The 23,149-nt window shown below is 44.5% G+C and overlaps 1 protein-coding gene across 3 annotated transcripts; it reads left to right on the top strand.

The window, feature by feature from the left end:
• Nucleotide 1: 1 nt before the first annotated feature.
• On the top strand, nucleotides 2–12,996 carry elovl4a (ELOVL fatty acid elongase 4a). Of its 3 annotated transcripts, none has more exons than XM_042315855.1 (7): nucleotides 2–89; nucleotides 2,138–2,230; nucleotides 3,949–4,136; nucleotides 5,197–5,277; nucleotides 6,733–6,904; nucleotides 7,392–7,519; nucleotides 11,742–12,996. In XM_042315855.1, the coding sequence occupies exons 2-7, from the start codon at nucleotides 2,164–2,166 to the stop codon at nucleotides 12,078–12,080; spliced, it is 975 nt and encodes a 324-aa protein (XP_042171789.1). In that variant the 5' UTR covers nucleotides 2–89; nucleotides 2,138–2,163; the 3' UTR covers nucleotides 12,081–12,996. The 3 variants fall into 3 exon arrangements, with proteins under 3 accessions (XP_042171789.1, XP_042171790.1, XP_042171788.1); XM_042315856.1 differs by lacking the exon at nucleotides 2–89 and adding an exon at nucleotides 323–561 and having other exon boundaries at nucleotides 2,148–2,230; XM_042315854.1 differs by lacking the exon at nucleotides 2–89 and adding an exon at nucleotides 324–561.
• The last annotated feature ends 10,153 nt before the right edge of the window (nucleotides 12,997–23,149 follow it).

The raw sequence follows: 23,149 nt of genomic DNA, 5'->3' as shown, positions 1-23,149 counted from the left end.
CGGTGGATCCGGTCCATAGACAACAAGTAGAAACGATCCTCACAAATAAAAGGGACTTCAGGTCGTTTCGTTACGACTCAACTAGGCCGGTACGTATAAGGCTATAAAACACTGAGCAAGATATCCACATATACGGTTCATAGCGCACACAGATCGAGGATGGAGAAATGCTCAGGTAGCCTGTGATGTACAACCAAGATCACAACGGAGAGGTCGGTAAAAAAAAATACCGGTTACATATTCCCTGTCTCCACTACTGCTGCATTCGACTACAGATCTACGCATGCGCACCATCAAACAGTGTCCGTCATCAGTCCAACGAGTCGCACCGGAGAACCGTTTCCAGCTGCAGTGAAAAGGGTTGCGGTCATTATGTTGCCTCTATAACGGATTTCTCTGTTCCGCCGTTATGTTAACTAGTCTTCTATAAGAACATAACCACGGATATAAAAAATATATATTAGGGTTTTTGGTAGCCGAAACTGTGGATCTGTTAAATTACATGACCTTGTACTGAATGTCACAATAAAAGGACCGTATATAGCTCAATCTGTCGACACGGTAAGATAACAAGAATCTTCATTCTCATCAAATACTAGTGCGCAGAGTTTCGGTAGATTTGACTTATTTTACTGGATACAATTAGCTAGCTTGCTCGTTTTTCTTAATTTTATGGCTCAAATTATAGGATGGGGGAAATGGTCCGTGAATGATCAATGAATAGCACATTGCCGTGTTATCACAGTGACGTGGAGGGCCAGTGGGATATGCTAATCATCTATATAGCCTATTCTACCCTACTCAAATATCCAGACATATATTTTTTGTAATATGCCTATATTTTAATTGGTCATAATGCTTTATTCCCATCAGATTAAATACGGTTTGGGTTCGTGCAGATGCTGCCTGGTTGCGAGTCACATATTTAGGCTTCGGTTCAGAGATCATTAAATCACACGGCGTTATCCACGCGCTCTAGGCCAATATACTATATTATTACTACTCTGCTCGCGCACCGTGCAATGACCTGGTTGGATATAAAACATGTCGAATGTAACATCTAATTGTAGTTTTGAATTAAATAGCATAGGACTACAGATTGGATTCCGGTTAGCGGGCGGTGCGGACAGTCAGACCGAACGGAGTCAAAAAGCTGCTGACATGCTCACGGGGTTTTGTGCGTCGCTAGAATAGAGGACCATTCAACGTACACGTCACGGAGCAGAACAGAACAGTTGCAGCGCAGTGTCGCCCCCCTACATCCTCTCTCCCCCCCGCCGGTCTGTCAGGAACAGATAGATATTGATGGAAGTTTATTTGTTTACTTCACATCAGAATGTGCGGAAGGACTGTAAGATTCATCTTTTAACTTGTGCTGAGAAATGTTGTTGAATAAGAATAGCCTAAATGAAATGGCTTAATTGACTGAATGAAACCCTGAGTTATTCCAAGAAGCTCTATAGCGCCTATTTCATCCCAGTAAATCCCAGGGGGGGGGGGGCGTCATATTTAGGCTTCAGTTCAGAGATCATTAAATCACAAGGCGTTATCCACGCGCTCTACCCCAGGGGTTACTGAGCTCTACTGCTGTCTTCTGGTTTGTGTTCAGTGATAGCTGGAACAGTTAAACACCCCAGGATGTGTTACTGAGCTCACTGCTGTCTTCTCTGGTGTCTTTCCAGGGGCTCAGTTAAACACCTGAGGATGTGTTACTGAGCTCTACTGCTGTCTTCTCTGGTGTGTTCTTTTACTGCTCAGGGTCTTCTCTGTCTTGTTGTGTCTTTCTGCCAGGGGAACAGTTAAACACCTGAGGATGTGTTACTGAGCTCTACTGCTGTCTTCTCTCTGTGTCTTTCTGCCAGGGGAACAGTTAAACACCTGAGGATGTGTTACTGAGCTCTACTGAGCTCTTTCTGCCAGGGGAACAGTTAAACACCTGAGGATGTGTTACTGAGCTCTACTGCTGTCTTCTCTGCTTGTGTCTTTCTGCCAGGGGAACAGTTAAACACCTGAGGATGTGTTACTGAGCTCTACTGCTGTCTTCTCTCTGTGTCTTTCTGCCAGGGGGGAACAGTTAAACACCTGAGGATGTGTTACTGAGCTCTACTACTGTCTTCTCTGTGTGTCTTTCTGCCAGGGGAACTCAGATACTGGCCTGCAAAGATGGAGCTCACCACACATCTGATAAATGATACCATTAATTTATATAAATGGGCCCTTACCATCGCAGGTAATCCTCACACTCTCCCGTATGTGTGTGTGTCTGTGTCAGTGCAGTCAGTGTGTCAGTCATTGTCTCTGTGTGTGTGTCTGTGTCATTCAGTCCAGTGTGTGTGTGTGTTGTGTGTGTGTGTGTGTGTGTGTCAGTCATTGTTTGTGTGTGTGTGTGTGTGTTCAGTCAGTGTGTGTGTGTGTGTGTGTGTCAGTCAATCATTGTCTCTGTGTGTGTGTCTGTGTGTCAGTGCCAGTGTGTGTGTGTGTGTGTGTGTGTCAGTCATTGTTTGTGTGTCTGTGTGTGTCAGTCATTGTTTGTGTGTGTGTGTGTCTGTGTCAGTCAGTGCCAGTCTGTGTGTCAGTCAGTCCTGTGTGTGTGTCTGTGTCATTCAGTGCCAGTGTGTGTGTGTGTGTGTGTGTGTCAGTCATTGTCTGTGTGTGTGTGTGTGTGTCATTCAGTGCCAGTGTGTGTGTGTGTGTGTCATTGTCTGTGTGTGTGTGTGTCAGTCATGTGTGTGTGTGTGTGTGTCATTCAGTGCCAGTGTGTGTGTGTGTGTGTGTCAGTCAGTGTGTGTCTGTGTGTGTGTGTCATTGTCTGCCAGTGTTTGTGTGTGTGTCATCATTGTGTGTGTGTCAGTCATTGAGTGTCTTGGTCTTCATTGATCTTGAACTTGATCTTGGTCTTGATCTTGGTCTTGGTCTTGATCTTGCCTTGATCTGATCTTGGTCTTGATCTTGTCTTGATCTTGGTCTTGATCTTGATCTTTGGTCTTGATCTTGATCTTGAGTCTTGAGTCTTGATCTTGGTCTTGATCTTGGTCTTGATCTTGATCTTGGTCTTGGTCTTGATCTTGATCTTGATCTTGGTCTTGATCTTGGTCTTGGTCTTGGTCTTGATCTTGATCTTGGTCTTGATCTTGATCTTGATCTTGGTTTGCGAGAATCTCAATCTCAGATTACAAGTCTCTTTCTCTTTCTATACTGAACAGAAATATAAACGCAACAGGCCACAATTTCAATGATTTTGCTGAGTTACTGTTCATAGAAGGAAATCAGTCCCAGCCAATCAGAATGAGTTTTCACCCAGAAAAGGGCTTTATTACAGACAGAAATCCCCCCCCCCAGACGATCCCGCAGGTGAAGAAGACGGATATGGAGGTCCTGGGCTGGCGTGGTTACACCTGGTCTGTGGTTGTGTGGCTGGTTGAACATTCTGTCAAATTCTCTAAAACAACGTTGTAGGCGGCTTATGGTAGAGAAATGAACATTCAATTCTCTGGCAACAGTTTTGGTGGACATTCCTGTCGTCAGCATGCCAATTGCACACTCCCTCAAAACTTGAGACATCTGTGTGTCATTGTGTTGGGTGACAAAAACTGCAAATTTTAGAGTGGCCTTTTATTGTCCCCCAGCACAAGGTGCACCTGTGTAAAAGATCATGCTGTTTAATCAGCATCCTGATATGCCACACCTGTCAGGTGGATGGATTATCTTGACAGAGAAATGCTCACTACCAGGGATGGGTACAACATTTGTGCAGAAAATTTGAGATAAATACGTTTTTTTTTGTGCGTATGGAACAATTTGGTGATTTTTTAAAATTTCAACTCATAAAACCAACACTTCACATGTTGCGTTTCTATTTTTGTTCAGTGTAGAGGAAGAAATGTCATGTTTGTATTTCTCACTTTTTATCATGCCAGTAATACTGAGTATATTGTACTGTCCACCAAGACAAGCGAGTGGAGAAATGGCCCCTGATGGACAACCCACTCCCTACGTTGGCCATCAGTTCCTCCTACCTGCTGTTCCTGTGGCTGGGGCCCAAGTACATGGAGAACAGAGAACCCTTCCAGCTCAAGAAGACACTCATCTTCTATAACTTCAGCATGGTCATCTTCAACTTCTTCATCTGCAAAGAGGTGGACGCTTCATCTTTCATTTCAATCTCATCTCATCACCCAGAACCAAATACTGTGTGTATTTGCTGGTCGGGCCAGTTTCTCCATTTAATCACTAGAGACTTGAGACTCATTTAAGTCGTCTTTCACTGTCCTCCAAGAGTTGTTGAATATTTTATTTCACTTTCACCTTTTTTTTTTGAGCGTTCATAAAACATTTCAAAGTGTAATTTAGTTGTGTAAGACTCCTTAGATTCCCTGTTTCCATTCGTTGAAATCTGTCTGCTCTTCGTCCTCCCTCTCTCTCTCCCTGTCTCTCTCTCTGTCTCTCTCTCTGTCTCTCCTCCCCTCTCTCTTTCTCTCTCTCTCTCTCCCTCTGTCTCTCTCTCTCCCTCTCTCTCTCTCTCTCTCTCTCTCTCTCTCTCTCTCTCTCTCTCTCTCTCTCTCTCTCTCTCTCTCTGTCTCTCTCTCTCTCTGTCTCTCTCTCTCTCTCTCTCTCTCTCTCTCTGTCTCTGTCTCTCTGTCTCTCTCTCTGTCTCTCTCTCTCTCTCTCTGTCTCTCTCCTCTCTCTCTCTGTCTCTGTCTCTCTCTCTCTCTGTCTCTGTCTCTGTCTCTCTCTCTCTCTCTCTCTCTCTCTGTCTCTGTCTCTGTCTCTCTGTCTCTCCTCTGTCCCTCTCTCTCTCTCTCTCTGTCTCTGTCTGTCTCTCTCTCTGTCTCTCTCTGTCTCTGTCTCTGTCTCCTCCCCTCTCTCTCTCTCTCTCTGTCGCTCTCTGTCTCTGTCCTCCCTCTCTCTCTCTCTCTCTCTCTTTCCCTCTGTCTCTCTCTCTCTCTCTCTCTCTCTCTCTGTCTCCCCTCTCTCTCTGTCTCTCTCCCCTCCCTCTCTCTCTCTCTCTCTCTCTCTCTCTCTCTCTCTCTCTCTCTCTCTCTCTCCCCTCTCTCTCTCTCTCTCTCTCCCTCTCTCTCTCTCTCTCTCTCTCTCTCCCTCTCTCTCCTCCCTCTCTCTCTCTCTCTCTCTCTCTCTCTCTCTGTCTCTCTCTCTCTCTCTCTCAATAAAGTGTGTGGTGATCTCTTCTATTCTCAGCTCTTCCTGGCGGCTCGGGCGGCCGGCTACAGCTACATCTGCCAGTCTGTTGACTACTCAGACGACCCCAATGAAGTCCGGGTGAGTTCACCCAGAAACGACCCGGGACCTGGGTTCAAGCAGTATTTGAAATAATTTCAAAATCTTTTGTGTGGCTTGATGCAATGGACAGGCATCATATAGAATATTCACAAAATTGCAAACCCCCACTCATCTGGTATTCTAGACAGGATAGAGCAAACGGTAGTATTTAAACCCAGTCGGACGCCTGTATAATCAGTAGTACAGGTATGACCAGTAGTACAGGTATGACCAGTAGTACAGGTGTGACCTGTAGTACCATGACCAGTAGTACAGGTGTGACCAGTAGTACAGGTGTGACCAGTAGTACATGTGTGACCAGTAGTACAGTAAATCAAATCAAATCAAATTTATTTATATAGCCCTGACCAGTGATATCTCAAAGTGCTGTAAAAACCCAGCAAAACCCCAAATCAAAATTTATTGGTATGTGACCAGTAGTACAGGTATGACCAGTAGTACAGTAGTGACCAGTAGTACAGGTATGACCAGTAGTACAGTAGTGACCAGTAGTACAGTAGTGACCAGTAGTACAGTAGTGACCAGTAGTACAGTAGTGACCAGTAGTACAGGTATGACCAGTAGTACAGGTGTGACCAGTAGTACAGGTATGACCAGTAGTACAGGTGTGACCAGTAACTGGAAAGATGCTGGCTGGCCTTGATCCTTGCAGCGACTGGGATCATGAAATTAGACACCCGCTCTCTCTTTCCCTCACCTCTGGGAGACATTAAGAAACACGATCAGGCTTTATTCATCTGATCAAACCCTCCTATCAGACAGACGGGGCCAGCAGGGGGGTCAGTTTTACCTAGCTACTTCTCCATGACGTTTACACCAGGCAGCATGCCACGTCCACACAGATGATCCATTATACTGACCAGATACCAGATACTCAAGTGGACGCTCTAACAATGACAAAAAAATGTATTTAAAAAAATGGAAGGCAGTCGGAAGGAGGCAAGATCAAGTGACACCGATCTAGCCAATGAGAGGGCAGATATACGTGTGAACTACAGGAATAGAGTGTTCTATTCGACCAATCAAGCCTCATGTATCAAATAAGCCATTACAGTTTTTGTTGATGAAATTCGAGACTCTCATTGACCTCCATATAAAAAGTCCTTGCTTGGGGAGGGAACCCCCCCCCAACAACAGAACCGTTGAGTAAAACTATAATGAATAAACCCCACCTGCTAGAGAAGACACATTTTGGGCCCAGTTTTCCCTTTCGTTTCGCCTCTTCCTCTCTGTCGTCAGCGACCATTTTGTGTCCAATTGTTGATGATGAAAGGTCGAGGGTCAGGGATCATATCAGGCTATAGTCTAGTCGACAGATTCAGACGCATAAACCCCCCTTAAGTTATGAAATATAACCTGTCTGGAGATAATTGTCCAAATCTTCCTGGATGATACTAATGTCCCTGCCCCGCCCCCGTCCCGCCCCCTTCACAGATAGCAGCAGCGTTGTGGTGGTATTTCGTCTCTAAAGGAGTAGAGTACCTGGACACGGTGTTCTTCATCCTGAGGAAGAAGTTTAACCAGGTCAGCTTCCTTCACGTCTACCACCACTGCTCCATGTTCACCCTCTGGTGGATCGGCATCAAGTGGGTCGCTGGAGGACAGTGTGAGTATCCCCTCTACTCGTCTGTTTTACTTAACCCTGCAACTTCCTTTGGGTCGCTGGAGGACAGTGTGAGTATCCCCTCTACTCGTCTGTTTTACTTAACCCTGCAACTTCCTTTGGGTCGCTGGAGGACAGTGTGAGTATCCCCTCTACTTATCTGTTTTTTAAATACTTAACCAGCAACTTCCTTTGAGTCGCTGGCGGACAGTGTGAGTATCCCCTCTACTTATCTGTTTTTTTAAATACCTAACCAGCAACTTCCTTTGGGTCGCTGGCGGACAGTGTGAGTATCCCCTCTACTCGTCTGTTTTACTTAACCCAGCAACTTCCTTTTTTAGAAAAAAGGAATCTCTTCTTCTGCGTTGAACTGTAGCCCAATGCAGGAACGTGTTGCGTTCCCTTTTATTAGAAATGCATGTGTTATTGGTAATTTGGTAATGGACCTCATCACATTATCTGATGGGTTCCCCCCCTCCCTCCTTTGCAGCATTCTTTGGTGCACACATGAACGCAGCCATCCATGTCCTGATGTATCTGTACTATGGGCTGGCCTCCTTTGGACCCAAGATCCAGAAGTACCTGTGGTGGAAGAAGTACCTGACTGTCATCCAGATGGTAAGAGATTCGTTTACAGTAACTTGATTCAGATGGATTTACAGTTAAGTCAGTCTAACTTGATTCAGATGGATTTACAGTAAAGTCAGTCTAACTTGATTCAGATGGATTTACAGTAAAGTCAGTCTAACTTGATTCAGATGGATTTACAGTAAAGTCAGTCTAACTTGATTCAGATGGATTTACAGTAAAGTCAGTCTAACTTGATTCAGATGGATTTACAGTAAAGTCAGTCTAACTTGATTCAGATGGATTTACAGTAAAGTCAGTCTAACTTGATTCAGATGGATTTACAGTAAAGTCAGTCTAACTTGATTCAGATGGATTTACAGTAAAGTCAGTCTAACTTGATTCAGATGGATTTACAGTAAAGTCAGTCTAACTTGATTCAGATGGATTTACAGTAAAGTCAGTCTAACTTGATTCAGATGGATTTACAGTAAAGTCAGTCTAACTTGATTCAGATGGATTTACAGTAAAGTCAGTCTAACTTGATTCAGATGGGTTTACAGTAAAGTCAGTCTAACTTGATTCAGATGGATTTACAGTAAAGTCAGTCTAACTTGATTCAGATGGATTTACAGTAAAGTCAGTCTAACTTGATTCAGATTGATTTACAGTTAAGTCAGTCTAACTTGATTCAGATGGATTTACAGTTAAGTCAGTCATGGCATTATGTCATATCATAACTACTGGGTTGCTGGACTATTCAGTTAGTGAACCTCGAAGGTCGAAGCTGGTCTTCTTCTCTACCTGGAGAGATCATGAAAACCAGCTGTTCACCTTCTCTACCTGGAGAGATCATGAAAACCAGCTGTTCACCTTCTCTACCTGGAGAGATCATGAAAACCAGCTGGTCATCTTCTCCACCTGGAGAGATCATGAAAACCAGCTTGTCATCTTCTCTACCTGGAGAGATCATGAAAACCAGCTGGTCTTCTTCTCTACCTGGAGAGATCATGAAAACCAGCTGGTCTTCTTCTCTACCCTGGAGAGATCATGAAAACCAGCTGGTCATCTTCTCTACCTGGAGAGATCATGAAAACCAGCTGTTCACCTTCTCTACCTGGAGAGATCATGAAAACCAGCTGTTCACCTTCTCTACCTGGAGAGATCATGAAAACCAGCTGGTCTTCTTCTCTATCTGGAGAGATCATGAAAACCAGCTGGTCTTCTTCTCTACCCTGGAGAGATCATGAAAACCAGCTGGTCTTCTTCTCTACCTGGAGAGATCATGAAAACCAGCTGGTCATCTTCTCTACCTGGAGAGATCATGAAAACCAGCTGGTCATCTTCTCTACCTGGAGAGATCATGAAAACCAGCTGGTCTTCTTCTCTACCTGGAGAGATCATGAAAACCAGCTGGTCTTCTTCTCTACCTGGAGAGATCATGAAAACCAGCTGGTCATCTTCTCTACCCTGGAGAGATCATGAAAACCAGCTGGTCTTCTTCTCTACCCTGGAGAGATCATGAAAACCAGCTGGTCTTCTTCTCTACCTGGAGAGATCATGAAAACCAGCTGGTCTTCTTCTCTACCCTGGAGAGATCATGAAAACCAGCTGGTCATCTTCTCTACCCTGGAGAGATCATGAAAACCAGCTGGTCATCTTCTCTACCTGGAGAGATCATGAAAACCAGCTGGTCTTCTTCTCTACCCTGGAGAGATCATGAAAACCAGCTGGTCATCTTCTCTACCTGGAGAGATCATGAAAACCAGCTGGGTCTTCTTCTCTACCCTGGAGAGATCATGAAGTACAGCTGGGTCATCTTCTCTACCCTGGAGAGATCATGAAAACCAGCTGGGTCATCTTCTCTACCTGGAGAGATCATGAAAACCAGCTGGTCATCTCCTCTACCTGGAGAGATCATGAAAACCAGCTGGGTCATCTTCTCTACCTGGAGAGATCATGAAAACCAGAAAGGTTGTGTCTCACCTTCTTCCCTCAGATTGCCTTCTACATGTCCACAGTTGAATAGCCCTGTCGTACTGTACAGAGCATTCGAGAAGAAATCCGACCCCTTTGACTTATTCCACATTTTGAAACGTTACAACGTTTTTTCCCCGACTCATCAATCTACTCACAATATCTCAGACAGGCTGGCACTAACAGGCCTTGCTGTTTGATCTTATTATACCTCCCACATAGCACCCTATTCCCTATACAGCACATGACTTGTAGGTGAAAAAAAAAGGTTTTTAGACATTTTTGAAAATGTTTTTTTTTTTTTACGGAAATTTGTCACACCTGTATTTAGGGGAGTTTCTCCCATTCTTCTCTGCAGATCCTCTCAAGCTCTGTCAGGTTGGATGGGGAGCGTCACTGCACAGCTATTTTCAGGTCTCTCCAAAGATGTTAGATTGGGTTCAAGTCCGGGCTCTGGCTGGGCCACTCAAGGACATTCAGAGACTTGTCCCGAAGCCACTCCTGCATTGTCTTATCTGTGTGCTTAGGGACGTTGTCCTGTTGGAAGGTGAACCTATGCCCCAGTCTGGGGTCCTGAGTGCTCTGGAACAGGTTTTCATCAAGGATCTCTCTGTACTTTGCTCCGTTCATCTCGATCCTGACTAGTCTCCCAGTCCCTGCTGCTGAAAAACATCCCCGCAGGGCAGTTTCACTTAGGGGTGTACTCCTTTTTGTTGCCAGCGGTTTAGACATTAATGGCTGTGTGTTTTGTTATTTTGAGGGGACAGCAAATGTACACTGTTATACAAGCTGTACACTCACTACTTTACATTGTAGCAAAGTGTCCTTTCTTCAGTGTGGTCACATGAAAAGATATACTCAAATATTTACAAAAAATGTGAGGGGTGTACTCACTTTTGTGATATACTGTATGCCACTATGGGGTATTGTGTATAGATTGATAAGGAACATGTTTTTTTAAAATGTAATCCATTTTAGAATAAGGCTGTAACGTAACAAAATGTGTTACAAGTCAAGGGGTCTGAATGCTTTCTCCGAAGGCCCTGTAATATAATAAGGTTTCAACTGATCCCTCCCTCCATCTCTACCTCAGGTCCAGTTCCATGTTACTTTCCCCAAAGGCCCTGTAATATAATAAGGTTTCAACTGATCCCTCCCTCCATCTCTACCTCAGGTCCAGTTCCATGTTACTTTCCCCGAAGGCCCTGTAATATAATAAGGTTTCAACTGATCCCTCCCTCCATCTCTACCTCAGGTCCAGTTTCTCCGAAGGCCCTGTAATATAATAAGGTTTCAACTGATCCCTCCCTCTGTCTCTACCTCAGGTCCAGTTCCATGTTACTTTTCCCGAAGGCCCTGTAATATAATAAGGTTTCAACTGATCCCTCTCTCTGTCTCTACCTCAGGTCCAGTTCCATGTTACTTTTCCCGAAGGCCCTGTAATATAATAAGGTTTCAACTGATCCCTCCCTCTGTCTCTACCTCAGGTCCAGTTCCATGTTACTTTCCCCGAAGGCCCTGTAATATAATAAGGTTTCAACTGATCCCTCCCTCCGTCTCTACCTCAGGTCCAGTTCCATGTTACTTTCCCGAAGGCCCTGTAATATAATAAGGTTTCAACTGATCCCTCCCTACCTCAGGTCCAGTTCCATGTTACTTTCCCCGAAGGCCCTGTAATATAATAAGGTTTCAGGTTTCCTCAAGTTCCATGTTACTCCCTCCCCCTCCGTCTCTACCTCAGGTCCAGTTCCATGTTACTTTCCCCGAAGGCCCTGTAATATAATAAGGTTTCAACTGATCCCTCCCTCCATCTCTACCTCAGGTCCAGTTCCATGTTACTTTCCCCAAAGGCCCTGTAATATAATAAGGTTTCAACTGATCCCTCCCTCCATCTCTACCTCAGGTCCAGTTCCATGTTACTTTCCCCGAAGGCCCTGTAATATAATAAGGTTTCAACTGATCCCTCCCTCCATCTCTACCTCAGGTCCAGTTCCATGTTACTTTCCCCGAAGGCCCTGTAATATAATAAGGTTTCAACTGATCCCTCCGTCTCTACCTCAGGTCCAGTTCCATGTTACTTTCCCCGAAGGCCCTGTAATATAATAAGGTTTCAACTGATCCCTCCGTCTCTCCCTCAGGTCCAGTTCCATGTTACTTTCCCCAAAGGCCCTGTAATATAATAAGGTTTCAACTGATCCCTCCCTCTGTCTCTACCTCAGGTCCAGTTCCATGTTACTTTCCCCGAAGGCCCTGTAATATAATAAGGTTTCAACTGATCCCTCCGTCTCTCCCTCAGGTCCAGTTCCATGTCACCATCGGCCACACTGCTCTGTCCCTCTACATGGACTGTGAGTTCCCCCACTGGATGCACTATGCCCTTATCTGCTACGCCCTCACCTTCATCGCCCTGTTCGCTAACTTCTACTACCAGACGTATCGCCGCACGCCGCGCCAACCCAGGGAGCCCAAGGCCGCCAAGGCTCTGTCTAACAACGGGGTCTCCAACGGGCTGTCCAAGGGACTGGGGAACGGAGCGGGGGTAGTGGTGGTGGGGGGCAAGGTGGAGGCAAAGGAGAGGTCATCAGGGGTGGATAATGGAAGGAGAAAGAGGAAGGGGAGGGCCAAGAGGGATTAGACGGAGGGGAGGGGTGTAGGGCTGAAGGAGGCTGGCACTAACAGGCCTTGCTGTTTGATCTTATTATACCTCCCACATAGCACCCTATTCCCTATACAGCACATGACTTGTAGGTGAAGGTGTGATAAGAGGCTGGAGTCAATTCCATTTCAATTCAGTCAATTTATGAAGAAAACTGACATTCAGAATTACAATTTTCCTCATTGGCTTTGATTGGAATTAGAATTTCTGTTAACTTTCTGCGTTTGGCTGAATTGAAAGGGAAATAACCACAACCCTGGTAAGAGGTGTCCGAGATGACCGTCATTACAACTAATCCAACGTTCAGTAGTTTCTGGTCTGGAAAACAATAAACAATCAACATGTTCTCTCTCTGTACTGCAGTGTTGAGGTTTGTAGCTAGCTAAGCGACTGGTTTGTAGCTAGCTAACCGACTGGTTTGTAGCTAGCTAACCGACTGGTTTGTCGCTAGCTAACCGACTGGTTTGTAGCTAGCTAACCGACTGGTTTGTAGCTAGCTAACCGACTGGTTTGTAGCTAGCTAACCGACTGGTTTGTAGCTAGCTAAGCGACTGGTTTGTAGCTAGCTAACCCCCTAGTTTGTAGCTAGCTAACTGACTGGTTTGTAGCTAGCTGATTTACTGGTGTTTAACTAGCTGATTCATTGCTTTGTAGCTATATAACTCACTGGTTTGTAGCTAGCTAACTCACTGGTTTGTAGCTAGCTGATTTAATGGTGTTTAGTTAGCTGATTCACTGGTGTTTAGCTAACTAACCCACTAGTTTGTAGCTAGCTAACTCGTTGATTCACTAGTTTGTAGCTAGCTGATTCACTGGTGTGTAGCTAGCTAATCCATTGGTTTGTAGCTAGCTAACCCACTGGTGTGTAGCTAGCTAATTCATTGGTTTGTAGCTAACTAACCCACTAGTTTGTAGCTAGCTAACTCGTTGATTCACTAGTTTGTAGCTAGCTGATTCACTGGTGTGTAGCTAGCTAATCCATTGGTTTGTAGCTAGCTAACCCACTGGTGTGTAGCTAGCTAACCCAATGGTAACAGTTACACTGCTATCTAGAGACAGGAACACACCACACACACGTAGTTTAAACATTCAATGTGTACGTATGCCTTTTAAAGAATATGACTTACTCATACTGTCATTTTTGTCCTTTGTCCAGATTTGTTGATTCATATTATGTGAGGTAGGCCATTGAATTCTTCAGCCCACTCACACTGTTGCCATAAGCAGAGAGAGAGAGATAGAGGGAGAGATAGAGATCGGTCAGTTTACATGCCCCATAAATGTTGTAATGGTTCATTTTTATCAATAAAACAGACTCAGCTGTTGGCAATCCTAGCCACATATTGAGATTGCATTAAAAAAAATTGGAGCTCTTGAAATGCAAGCTAAGCTTTATCCAATTACAACTTGGCCAGTTAGACTTGTTTACTGTACATGCTAATAAAAATCACTCATTATTATTAGAAGTGACATTCGGTTAGAGACAGTGGAATCTAGAAGAGACATTCGGTTAGAGACAGTGGAATCTAGAAGAGACAGTGGAATCTAGAAGAGACATTCAGTTAGAGACAGTGGAATCTAGAAGAGACATTCGGTTAGAGACAGTGGAATCTAGAAGAGACATTCAGTTTGAGACAGTGGAATCTAGAAGAGACATTCAGTTAGAGACAGTGGAATCTAGAAGAGACATTCGGTTAGAGACAGTGGAATCTAGAAGAGACATTCAGTTAGAGACAGTGGAATCTAGAAGAGACAGTGGAATCTAGAAGAGATATTCGGTTAGAGACAGTGGAATCTAGAAGAGACATTCAGTTAGAGACAGTGGAATCTAGAAGAGACATTCGGTTAGAGACAGTGGAATCTAGAAGAGACTTTCAGTTAGAGACAGTGGAATCTAGAAGTGACATTCGGTTAGAGACAGTGGAATCTAGAAGAGAGGGTGGAATCTAGAAGAGACATTCGGTTAGAGACAGTGGAATCTAGAAGAGACATTCGGTTAGAGACAGTTGCATCTAGAAGAGACATTCGGTTAGAGACAGTGGAATCTAGAGACAGTTCGGTTAGAGACATCTAGAAGAGACAGTGGAATCTAGAAGAGACATTCGGTTAGAGACAGTGGAATCTAGAAGAGACATTCAGTTAGAGACAGTGGAATCTAGAAGAGACATTCGGTTAGAGACAGTGGAATCTAGAAGAGACATTCGGTTAGAGACAGTGGAATCTAGAAGAGACATTCGGTTAGAGACAGTGGAATCTAGAAGAGACATTCGGTTAGAGACAGTGGAATCTAGAAGAGACAGTGGAATCTAGAAGAGACATTCGGTTAGAGACAGTGGAATCTAGAAGAGACATTCAGTTAGAGACAGTGGAATCTAGAAGAGACATTCAGTTAGAGACAGTGGAATCTAGAAGAGACATTCAGTTAGAGACAGTGGAATCTAGAAGAGACATTCAGTTAGAGACAGTGGAATCTAGAAGAGACATTCAGTTAGAGACAGTGGAATCTAGAAGAGACATTCGGTTAGAGACAGTGGAATCTAGAAATGACATTCGGTTAGAGACAGTGGAATCTAGAAGAGACATTCAGTTAGAGACAGTGGAATCTAGAAGAGACATTCAGTTAGAGACAGTGGAATCTAGAAGAGACATTCAGTTAGAGACAGTGGAATCTAGAAGAGACATTCAGTTAGAGACAGTGGAATCTAGAAGAGACATTCAGTTAGAGACAGTGGAATCTAGAAGAGACATTCAGTTAGAGACAGTGGAATCTAGAAGAGACATTCGGTTAGAGACAGTGGAATCTAGAAGAGACATTCAGTTAGAGACAGTGGAATCTAGAAAAGACAGTGGAATCTAGAAGAGACATTCGGTTAGAGACAGTGGAATCTAGAAGAGACATTCAGTTAGAGACAGTGGAATCTAGAAGAGACAGTGGAATCTAGAAGAGACAGTGGAATCTAGAAGAGACAGTCAGTTAGAGGCCGTGGAATTTTGTCCGAAATGTTTTCTTGTTTTTTTATTTCACTGTTCTGTCCTGGTTGCCTCCACATACAATATCACTAGTTGTCTTACTCAGTGAACGTGGAGCTGTTGAGCAGAGCCAAGTAGACATAACAGTAACTGTGAAGACTGCTGCTATGGAATTTCAGGGCTAATCAAACAACTAGTCAACTGGGAGACGCTGTTTTATCAACCAATCAAATCGAATGATCGATTGCTGGATTGATTTGATACGCTGTTCAGGCAATATCAGCTGGTCAATGTGTTTAGTTAGTGTACTGTATATACTGCTACTGAAGGACCGTGCGTTCTACCTAACCGCGACACGTGTAGAGTACAACACGACACAGTCTACTCTAGAGCAGCAAATGCAACCATGGTATCATGTCATGTAATAAGATGTTATTTCTTGTTTTTTTTTATAGATTTTATTGTTTCTTAAATATAAATAGTTGTTTTCTTCTCTTCTTCTGAATGGCAAAGTGCTTGTCTGTGTTTTAGTGTTCTTGAAGACTTTTTTATTTGTATATTATTGTTGTGTATATTAAACACTGTGTGATTTTTGTACATTTTGTGCTTTTTTTGGAGGGGGGCGGAAAAGTTCCTTAATGCCATGATGAGCAGATATTTCTCTTGCACGTTCTTTTCAAAATGATCATGATTTATTTCAAAACTCATGGATACAAATAAACAGAATGCCTGTACATACAGTATGTGTTGTCTCTCCTTCAGCCATTTTAAAAGATATTTTTATGTCTGCGATCCCTTCATTATTGTTGTTTAATTTATTACTGCTCGGGGGACAGGAATGGAGGGTGTAAATCGTCACTGCTCTCTGGACCAAGGTCATGTTGAGGCTTGGTCATTCTGAGTAGAGTGCCTTGTCATTCTTCCAGGTGAACACCAGAGGGCGTTGTGGTCATTCTGAGTAGAGTGCCTTGTCATTCTTCCAGGTGAACACCAGAGGGCGTTGTGGTCATTCTGAGTAGAGTGCCTTGTCATTCTTCCAGGTGAACACCAGAGGGCGTTGTGGTCATTCTGAGTAGAGTGCCTTGTCATTCTTCCAGGTGAACACCAGAGGGCGTTGTGGTCATTCTGAGTAGAGTGCCTTGTCATTCTTCCAGGTGAACACCAGAGGGCGTTGTGGTCATTCTGAGTAGAGTGCCTTGTCATTCTTCCAGGTGAACACCAGAGGGCGTAGTGGTCATTAGAACAGAACGATGTTTTAAAGTCTTCAGCTCGAGAGAAGAATGGGGTTTAAACTCCAGAGACTTGTCAATATCTAACCTGTATGTCCACCATGCTTCTTTCTCCTATCTAGTCCAGTCCAATATCTAACCTGTATGTCCACCATGTTTCTATCTCCTATCTAGTCTAGTCCAGTCCAATATCTAACCTGTATGTCCACCATGTTTCTATCTCCTATCTAGTCCAGTCCAATATCTAACCTGTATGTCCACCATGTTTCTATCTCCTATCTAGTCCAGTCCAATATCTAACCTGTATGTCCACCATGTTTCTATCTCCTATCTAGTCTAGTCCAGTCCAGTATCTAACCTGTATGTCCACCATGGTTCTTTCTCCCATCTAGTCCAGTCCAGTCCAGTATCTAACCTGTATGTCCACCATGTTTCTATCTCCTATCTAGTCCAGTCCAGTCCAGTATCTAACCTGTATGTCCACCATGTTTCTATCTCCCATCTAGTCCAGTCCAGTATCTAACCTGTATGTCCACCATGTTTCTATCTCCTATCTAGTCCAGTCCAGTCCAGTCCAGTCCAGTATCTAACCTGTATGTCCACCATGTTTCTATCTCCTATCTAGTCCAGTCCAGTCCAGTATCTAACCTGTATGTCCACCATGTTTCTATCTCCCATCTAGTCCAGTCCAGTATCTAACCTGTATGTCCACCATGTTTCTATCTCCTATCCAGTCCAGTCCAGTATCTAACCTGTGTAGAGCAGTGACCAGTCAGGGGTTAGTCCTCACTGTATAACACTGGGGTACAAATCTAAGTGTATTGGTCACAAACACATCTTTAGCAGATGTTATTGCGGGTTTAGCGAAAAATGCTTGTGATTTCAGAGGAGATGTTGACACTGCAGTCAGTGAGGAAATAGAAGAGTGTTTCAAATGGCAGCCTATTCCCTACATAGTGCCCTACTTTTAGAGCCCAATGGGTGCATCTAGTACCCTATAAAGGGAATAGGGTCCCATTGGGGATGCAGAATAGCTGTTTAATAGATGCGTGGTCCAGGAGGTCACCTACTCCTTCATGTCACTGATCAGGGGCCCCAAGGACCAATCAGCATCCTTCTTCCTACGCTTCCTTCACGGAGACAAAGGTTTCCATGGTAACCGTACACCGGCCCGTGGTTCTAAATTAAACTGAGCGTGCCTCTCACACCTCCCTACCACACACACACACACAAGCACGTACGCATACACACACAACCCTCTTCTGTAATCCGTGAGGGCCCCCCACACAGTTGTGTGTGTGTGTGTGTGTGGTCATGCACTACTAGACAAGAGAGTGTATGGGTGGGTGTGTGTGTGTGTGTGTGGTCATGTACTACTAGACAAGAGAGTGTGTGTGTGGGTGGTGTGTGTGTGTGTGTGTGTGTGTGTGTGTCATGCACTACTAGACAAGAGAGTGTGTGTGTGTGTGTGTGTGTGTGTGTGTGTGTGTGTGTGTGTGTGTGTGTGTGTGTGTGTGTGTGTGTGTGTGTGTGTGTGTGTGTGTGTGTGTGTGTGTGTGTGTGTGTGTGTGTGTGTGTGTGTGTGTGTGTGTGTGTGTGTGTGTAGGTTCTTTGTTATTCTGTTGCCCGGAACAATAATACTTTTATAACTCAATACATGACAGCTGTAATTTTAACAAGCATCTCCCCTTCAGGCTCCTACATTTCCTCACTGACTGCAGTTTCAACATCTACTCAGATACAGAGAGAAGATTCCCTGGCCTCACATTAATCTGTGTTTCTTCCTCAGACTATTTAGGCACGTAGAAACGTCTCTTAAAAATTAAAAATAAAATGTTTTTAAGTCTCAAATATCTGTCCTAGCCCCTGTTATTGGATGGTCCAGAGGACTAATTAAGGAGAATTTCTATGCCTCCATAGTCCCCTCGAACCCCTTTGTCTCCTCCCTCACACAAGGAGGAGGGGCCTCCTTCAAGGACCAGGCTAAAGCAGACAGGTGTTCATCTATATGCCTGCCTGAAATTCTCAGGGAGAGGAGAACAGAGCAGTAGAGACCCAGTAAGAAGTCAGATACATACAGTTGATTTATCTCTCAGAAAATCGGATTCAATTGGATCGATGTAAACGTAAGTATTCTTGTGGCGATTCGCTTAGCCTACAGGATGTCCTATTACGAAGCAGTAGCTCTAGAATCTGTAGCTCCTACTACCCCACAGCTGTGGCCAGAACATGCCCCCTGCTCGTTAAGAACCCAGCACCGGCCGCTCCCTTTGGTCCTCGTCAGCTGTCATTCAAAGACAAAACTGTGACACAATTGTGTCCCTGAAATTGCTTCATTAATCGCGTAGCATTTTTTTTCCCCACCAGGGGGGGTCATGATTTTTCGAAGTCCTCGCCTATTGGTGTCTGGGCCCCAGACACGCTACACAAACCATGAATAAACATGAAGGATGCAGTCTCAGATGACTCTTCAGATTTACAACAATCCAAGCAGCCTGGATGAGTCTGGGCATGAGGTCATTGTGCTGGTGTTGGGGAAGGTTGACAGAGAGGGGAGGAGGGGGAGGTTGACAGAAAGGGGAGGAGGGGGGGAGACAGGAGGAGGGGGGCAGGTTGACAGAGAGGGGAGGAGGTGGAGGTTGACAGAGAGGGGAGGAGGGGAGGAGGGGAGGGGAGGAGGGGAGGAGGGGACAGAGAGGGGAGGAGGGGGAGGTTGACAGGAGGGGGAGGTTGACAGAGAGGGGGAGGAGGGGAGGGGAGGTTGACAGAGAGGAGGAGGGGAAGGTTGACAGAGAGGGGGGGAAGGTTGACAGAGAGGGGAGGAGGGGGAAGTTGACAGAGGGGGAGGAGGGGAAGGTTGACAGGGTTGACAGGGGGGAGGAGGGGGAGGTTGACAGAGGGGGAGGAGGGGGAGGTTGACAGAGGGGGAGGAGGGGGAGGTTGATAGAGAGGGGAGGAGGGGGAGTTGATAGAGAGGGGAGGAGGGGGAGGTTGACAGAGGGGAGGGGGGAAGGTTGACAGGGAGGGGAGGAGGGGAGGTTGACAGAGAGGGGAGGAGGGGGAGGTTGATAGAGAGGGGAGGAGGGGGAGGTTGACAGAGAGGGGAGGAGGGGAAGGTTGACAGAGAGGGGAGGAGGGGGAGGTTGACAGAGGGCAGGGTGAAACAAGGTGATGGTATTATTTTTGGGGATGTGAGTTAATCAAGGCCACTCTGTCTCTCCCTCTCTCCAGTGGCGGACCTACGATTATGCTGTCAAGGGCTGCTCAGCTCATCGCTGATAAGTGTGTGAATTGGACCATGCCCTGTCCTGCTAAGCATTCAAAATGTAACAAGTACTTTTGGGTGTCAGGGGAAATGTACGGAGTAAAAAGTATGTTATTTTCTTTAGGAATGTAGTGAAGTAAAAGATGTCAAAAATATAAATAGTAAAGTATAGATACCCCAAAAACACTACTTAAGTAGTACTTTATAGTATTTTTTATTTTTATCAAAAATATAAATAGTAAAGTACAGATACGCCAAAAAACTACTTAAGTAGTACTTTATAGTATTTTTACTGAAGTACTTTACACTACTGGGAGGTTTTGCCTGGCCACTGTGCCCAGGTTAATGAGGCCACAGTATTTGGGGATGAAGGTGCGAAGGTAACCTTCTTTTTGGAGTGATTTGTTTGACAATCAGATGAAATCATCATGTCTGGTTGTGTTTATGGCACATTTAAAGGTAATACATTTTTACACTTCAATTACCGTAAAACTTCAATTACCGTAAAACTTCAATTACCGTAAAACTTCAATTAAACACCGAACAAATTCTTATTTTTAAAGACGGTCTAGGAACAGTGGGTTAACTGGTCTAGGAACAGTGGAACAGTGGGTTAACTGGTCTAGGAACAGTGGGTTAACTGGTCTAGGAACAGTGGGTTAACTGGTCTAGGAACAGTGGGTTAACTGGTCTAGGAACAGTGACTGGTCTAGGAACAGAGGGTTAACTGGTCTAGGAACAGTGGGTTAACTGGTCTAGGAACAGTGGGTTAACTGGTCTAGGAACAGTGGGTTAACTGGTCTAGGAACAGTGGGTTAACTGGTCTAGGAACAGTGGGTTAACTGGTCTAGGAACAGTGGGTTAACTGGCCTAGGAACAGTGGGTTAACCGGCCTAGGAACAGTGGGTTAACTGGTCTAGGAACAGTGGGTTAACTGGTCTAGGAACAGTGGGTTAACTGGTCTAGGAACAGTGGGTTAACTGGTCTAGGAACAGTGGGTTAACTGGTCTAGGAACAGTGGGTTAACTGGTCTAGGAACAGTGGGTTAACTGGTCTAGGAACAGTGGGTTAACTGGCCTAGGAACAGTGGGTTAACTTTATTTAACTAGGCAAGTCAGTTAAGAACAAATTCTTATTTTCAATGATGGTCTAGGAACAGTGGGTTAACTGCCTGTTCAGGGGCAGAACAACAGACTGTACCTTGTCAGCTTAGGGATTCGAACTTGCAACCTTTCGGTTACTGGTCCAACGCTCTAACCACTAGGCTACCCTCCCACCCCCTTTTAATAGGACAACGTCACACATTTCAGCAAATAAAAGCCTGTTTCAAATATACGCAGAGTCTAAATGAATTCTTTATGAGATTACCATGCATTACCATGAAATGTTTGAGGTTACCATGCATTACCATGAATTGTTTATGAGGTTTAATGTTTGATTTGATAGATTTAATAATTCAGTAATGACTCAAAAAAATGATGGCTATCATCCATTTTATCACCAGTAAGAAACTGCTAGCCGTTGGCTGCTAACAGCTGAGAACTGCTAGCCATTGGCTGCTAACAGATGAGAACTGCTAGCCATTGGCTGCTAACAGCAGATAACTGCTAGCCATTGGCTGCTGACAGCAGATAACTGCTAGCCATTGGCTGCTGACAGCTGAGAACTGCTAGCCATTGGCTGCTAACAGCTGAGAACTGCTAGCCATTGGCTGCTAACAGCTGAGAACTGCTAGCCATTGGCTGCTGACAGCAGATAAATGCTAGCCGTTGGCTGCTGACAGCAGATAACTGCTAGCCATTGGCTGCTGACAGCAGATAACTGCTAGCCATTGGCTGCTGACAGCAGATAACTGCTAGCCATTGGCTGCTGACAGCAGATAACTACTTGCCATTGGCTGCTAACAGCTGAGAACTGCTAGCTATTGGCTGCTAACAGCCGAGAACTGCTTGCTAACTGGCAAGCACAAAAACAGGGAGTACAGACCCCTAGAAATCGTCTGATCGCCCTCTAGTGGCGAAAATAAGAACTGACAAATGCACAGTCAAAGAGGAGAATAGTTGTTATGTCAAGGAAAAGTTGAAAAGAAATCTAAATAGAGGCATACTAAGTCAAAAGATATGTGACACAGTGTGTAAACGATAACACTTTAGTGCAGGAAATTAAGAAATATATTAATACTGGAAGTGAATGCTGGAATTAAACAATTAACTACTTAAATGAGCAACATTAATAGACGCCTGTCTCTAATAAGTGCCTGTTGTGTTCGGTGATTTAAAAATTCCTGGGCAATTAATTGAAGTTTTACAGTACGTCTTTACTGTAAAACCCATTATAGGGGGGCCCTTAGACTGCCCTCTGTCTGGGGCCTCGAAATCAATAAGTCTGCCCCTGTCTCTCTCTGTCTCTCTCTCTGTGTGTGTGTGTGTGTGTGTTTCTCCCTCTCTGTCTGTGATGTCCTCCCATGCTGATACAGCTGTCCTTCAGACTAGAGATGCACAATACCTCAGGATCAGACTAGAGATACGCAACACCTCAGGATCAGACTAGAGATACAGGATCAGACTAGAGATACACAATACCTCAGGATCAGACTAGAGTTACAGGATCAGACTAGAGATACAGGATCAGACTAGAGATACACAATACCTCAGGATCAGACTAGAGATACAGGATCAGACTAGAGATACACAATACCTCAGGATCAGACTAGAGATACAGGATCAGACTAGAGATACAGGATCAGACTAGAGATACACAATACCTCAGGATCAGACTAGAGATACAGGATCAGACTAGAGATACACAACACCTCAGGATCAGACTAGAGATACAGGATCAGACTAGAGATACACAATACCTCAGGATCAGACTAGAGTTACAGGATCAGACTAGAGATACAGGATCAGACTAGAGATACACAATACCTCAGGATCAGACTAGAGATACAGGATCAGACTAGAGATACACAATACCTCAGGATCAGACTAGAGATACACAATACCTCAGGATCAGACTAGAGATACACATTACCTCAGGATCAGACTAGAGATACACAATACCTCAGGATCAGACTAGAGATACAGGATCAGACTAGAGATATAGGATCAGACTAGAGATACACAATACCTCAGGATCAGACTAGAGATACACAATACCTCAGGATCAGACTAGAGATACACAATACCTCAGGATCAGACTAGAGATACAGGATCAGACTAGAGATACAGGATCAGACTAGAGATACACAATACCTCAGGATCAGACTAGAGATACAGGATCAGACTAGAGATACACAATACCTCAGGATCAGACTAGAGATACACAATACCTCAGGATCAGACTAGAGATACAGGATCAGACTAGAGATACACAATACCTCAGGATCAGACTAGAGATACACAATACCTCAGGATCAGACTAGAGATACAGGATCAGACTAGAGATACACAATACCTCAGGATCAGACTAGAGATACAGGATCAGACTAGAGATACACAATACCTCAGGATCAGACTAGAGATACAGGACCAGACTAGAGATACAGGATCAGACTAGAGATACACAATACCTCAGGATCAGAC

This window comes from Oncorhynchus tshawytscha, unplaced genomic scaffold, assembly GCF_018296145.1.
Source record: "Oncorhynchus tshawytscha isolate Ot180627B unplaced genomic scaffold, Otsh_v2.0 Un_contig_5345_pilon_pilon, whole genome shotgun sequence".
Lineage (NCBI taxonomy): Eukaryota > Metazoa > Chordata > Actinopteri > Salmoniformes > Salmonidae > Oncorhynchus > Oncorhynchus tshawytscha.
The sequence above is the reverse complement of the archived record's forward strand: the minus strand, read 5'-3'. Positions and strand labels throughout refer to the sequence as shown.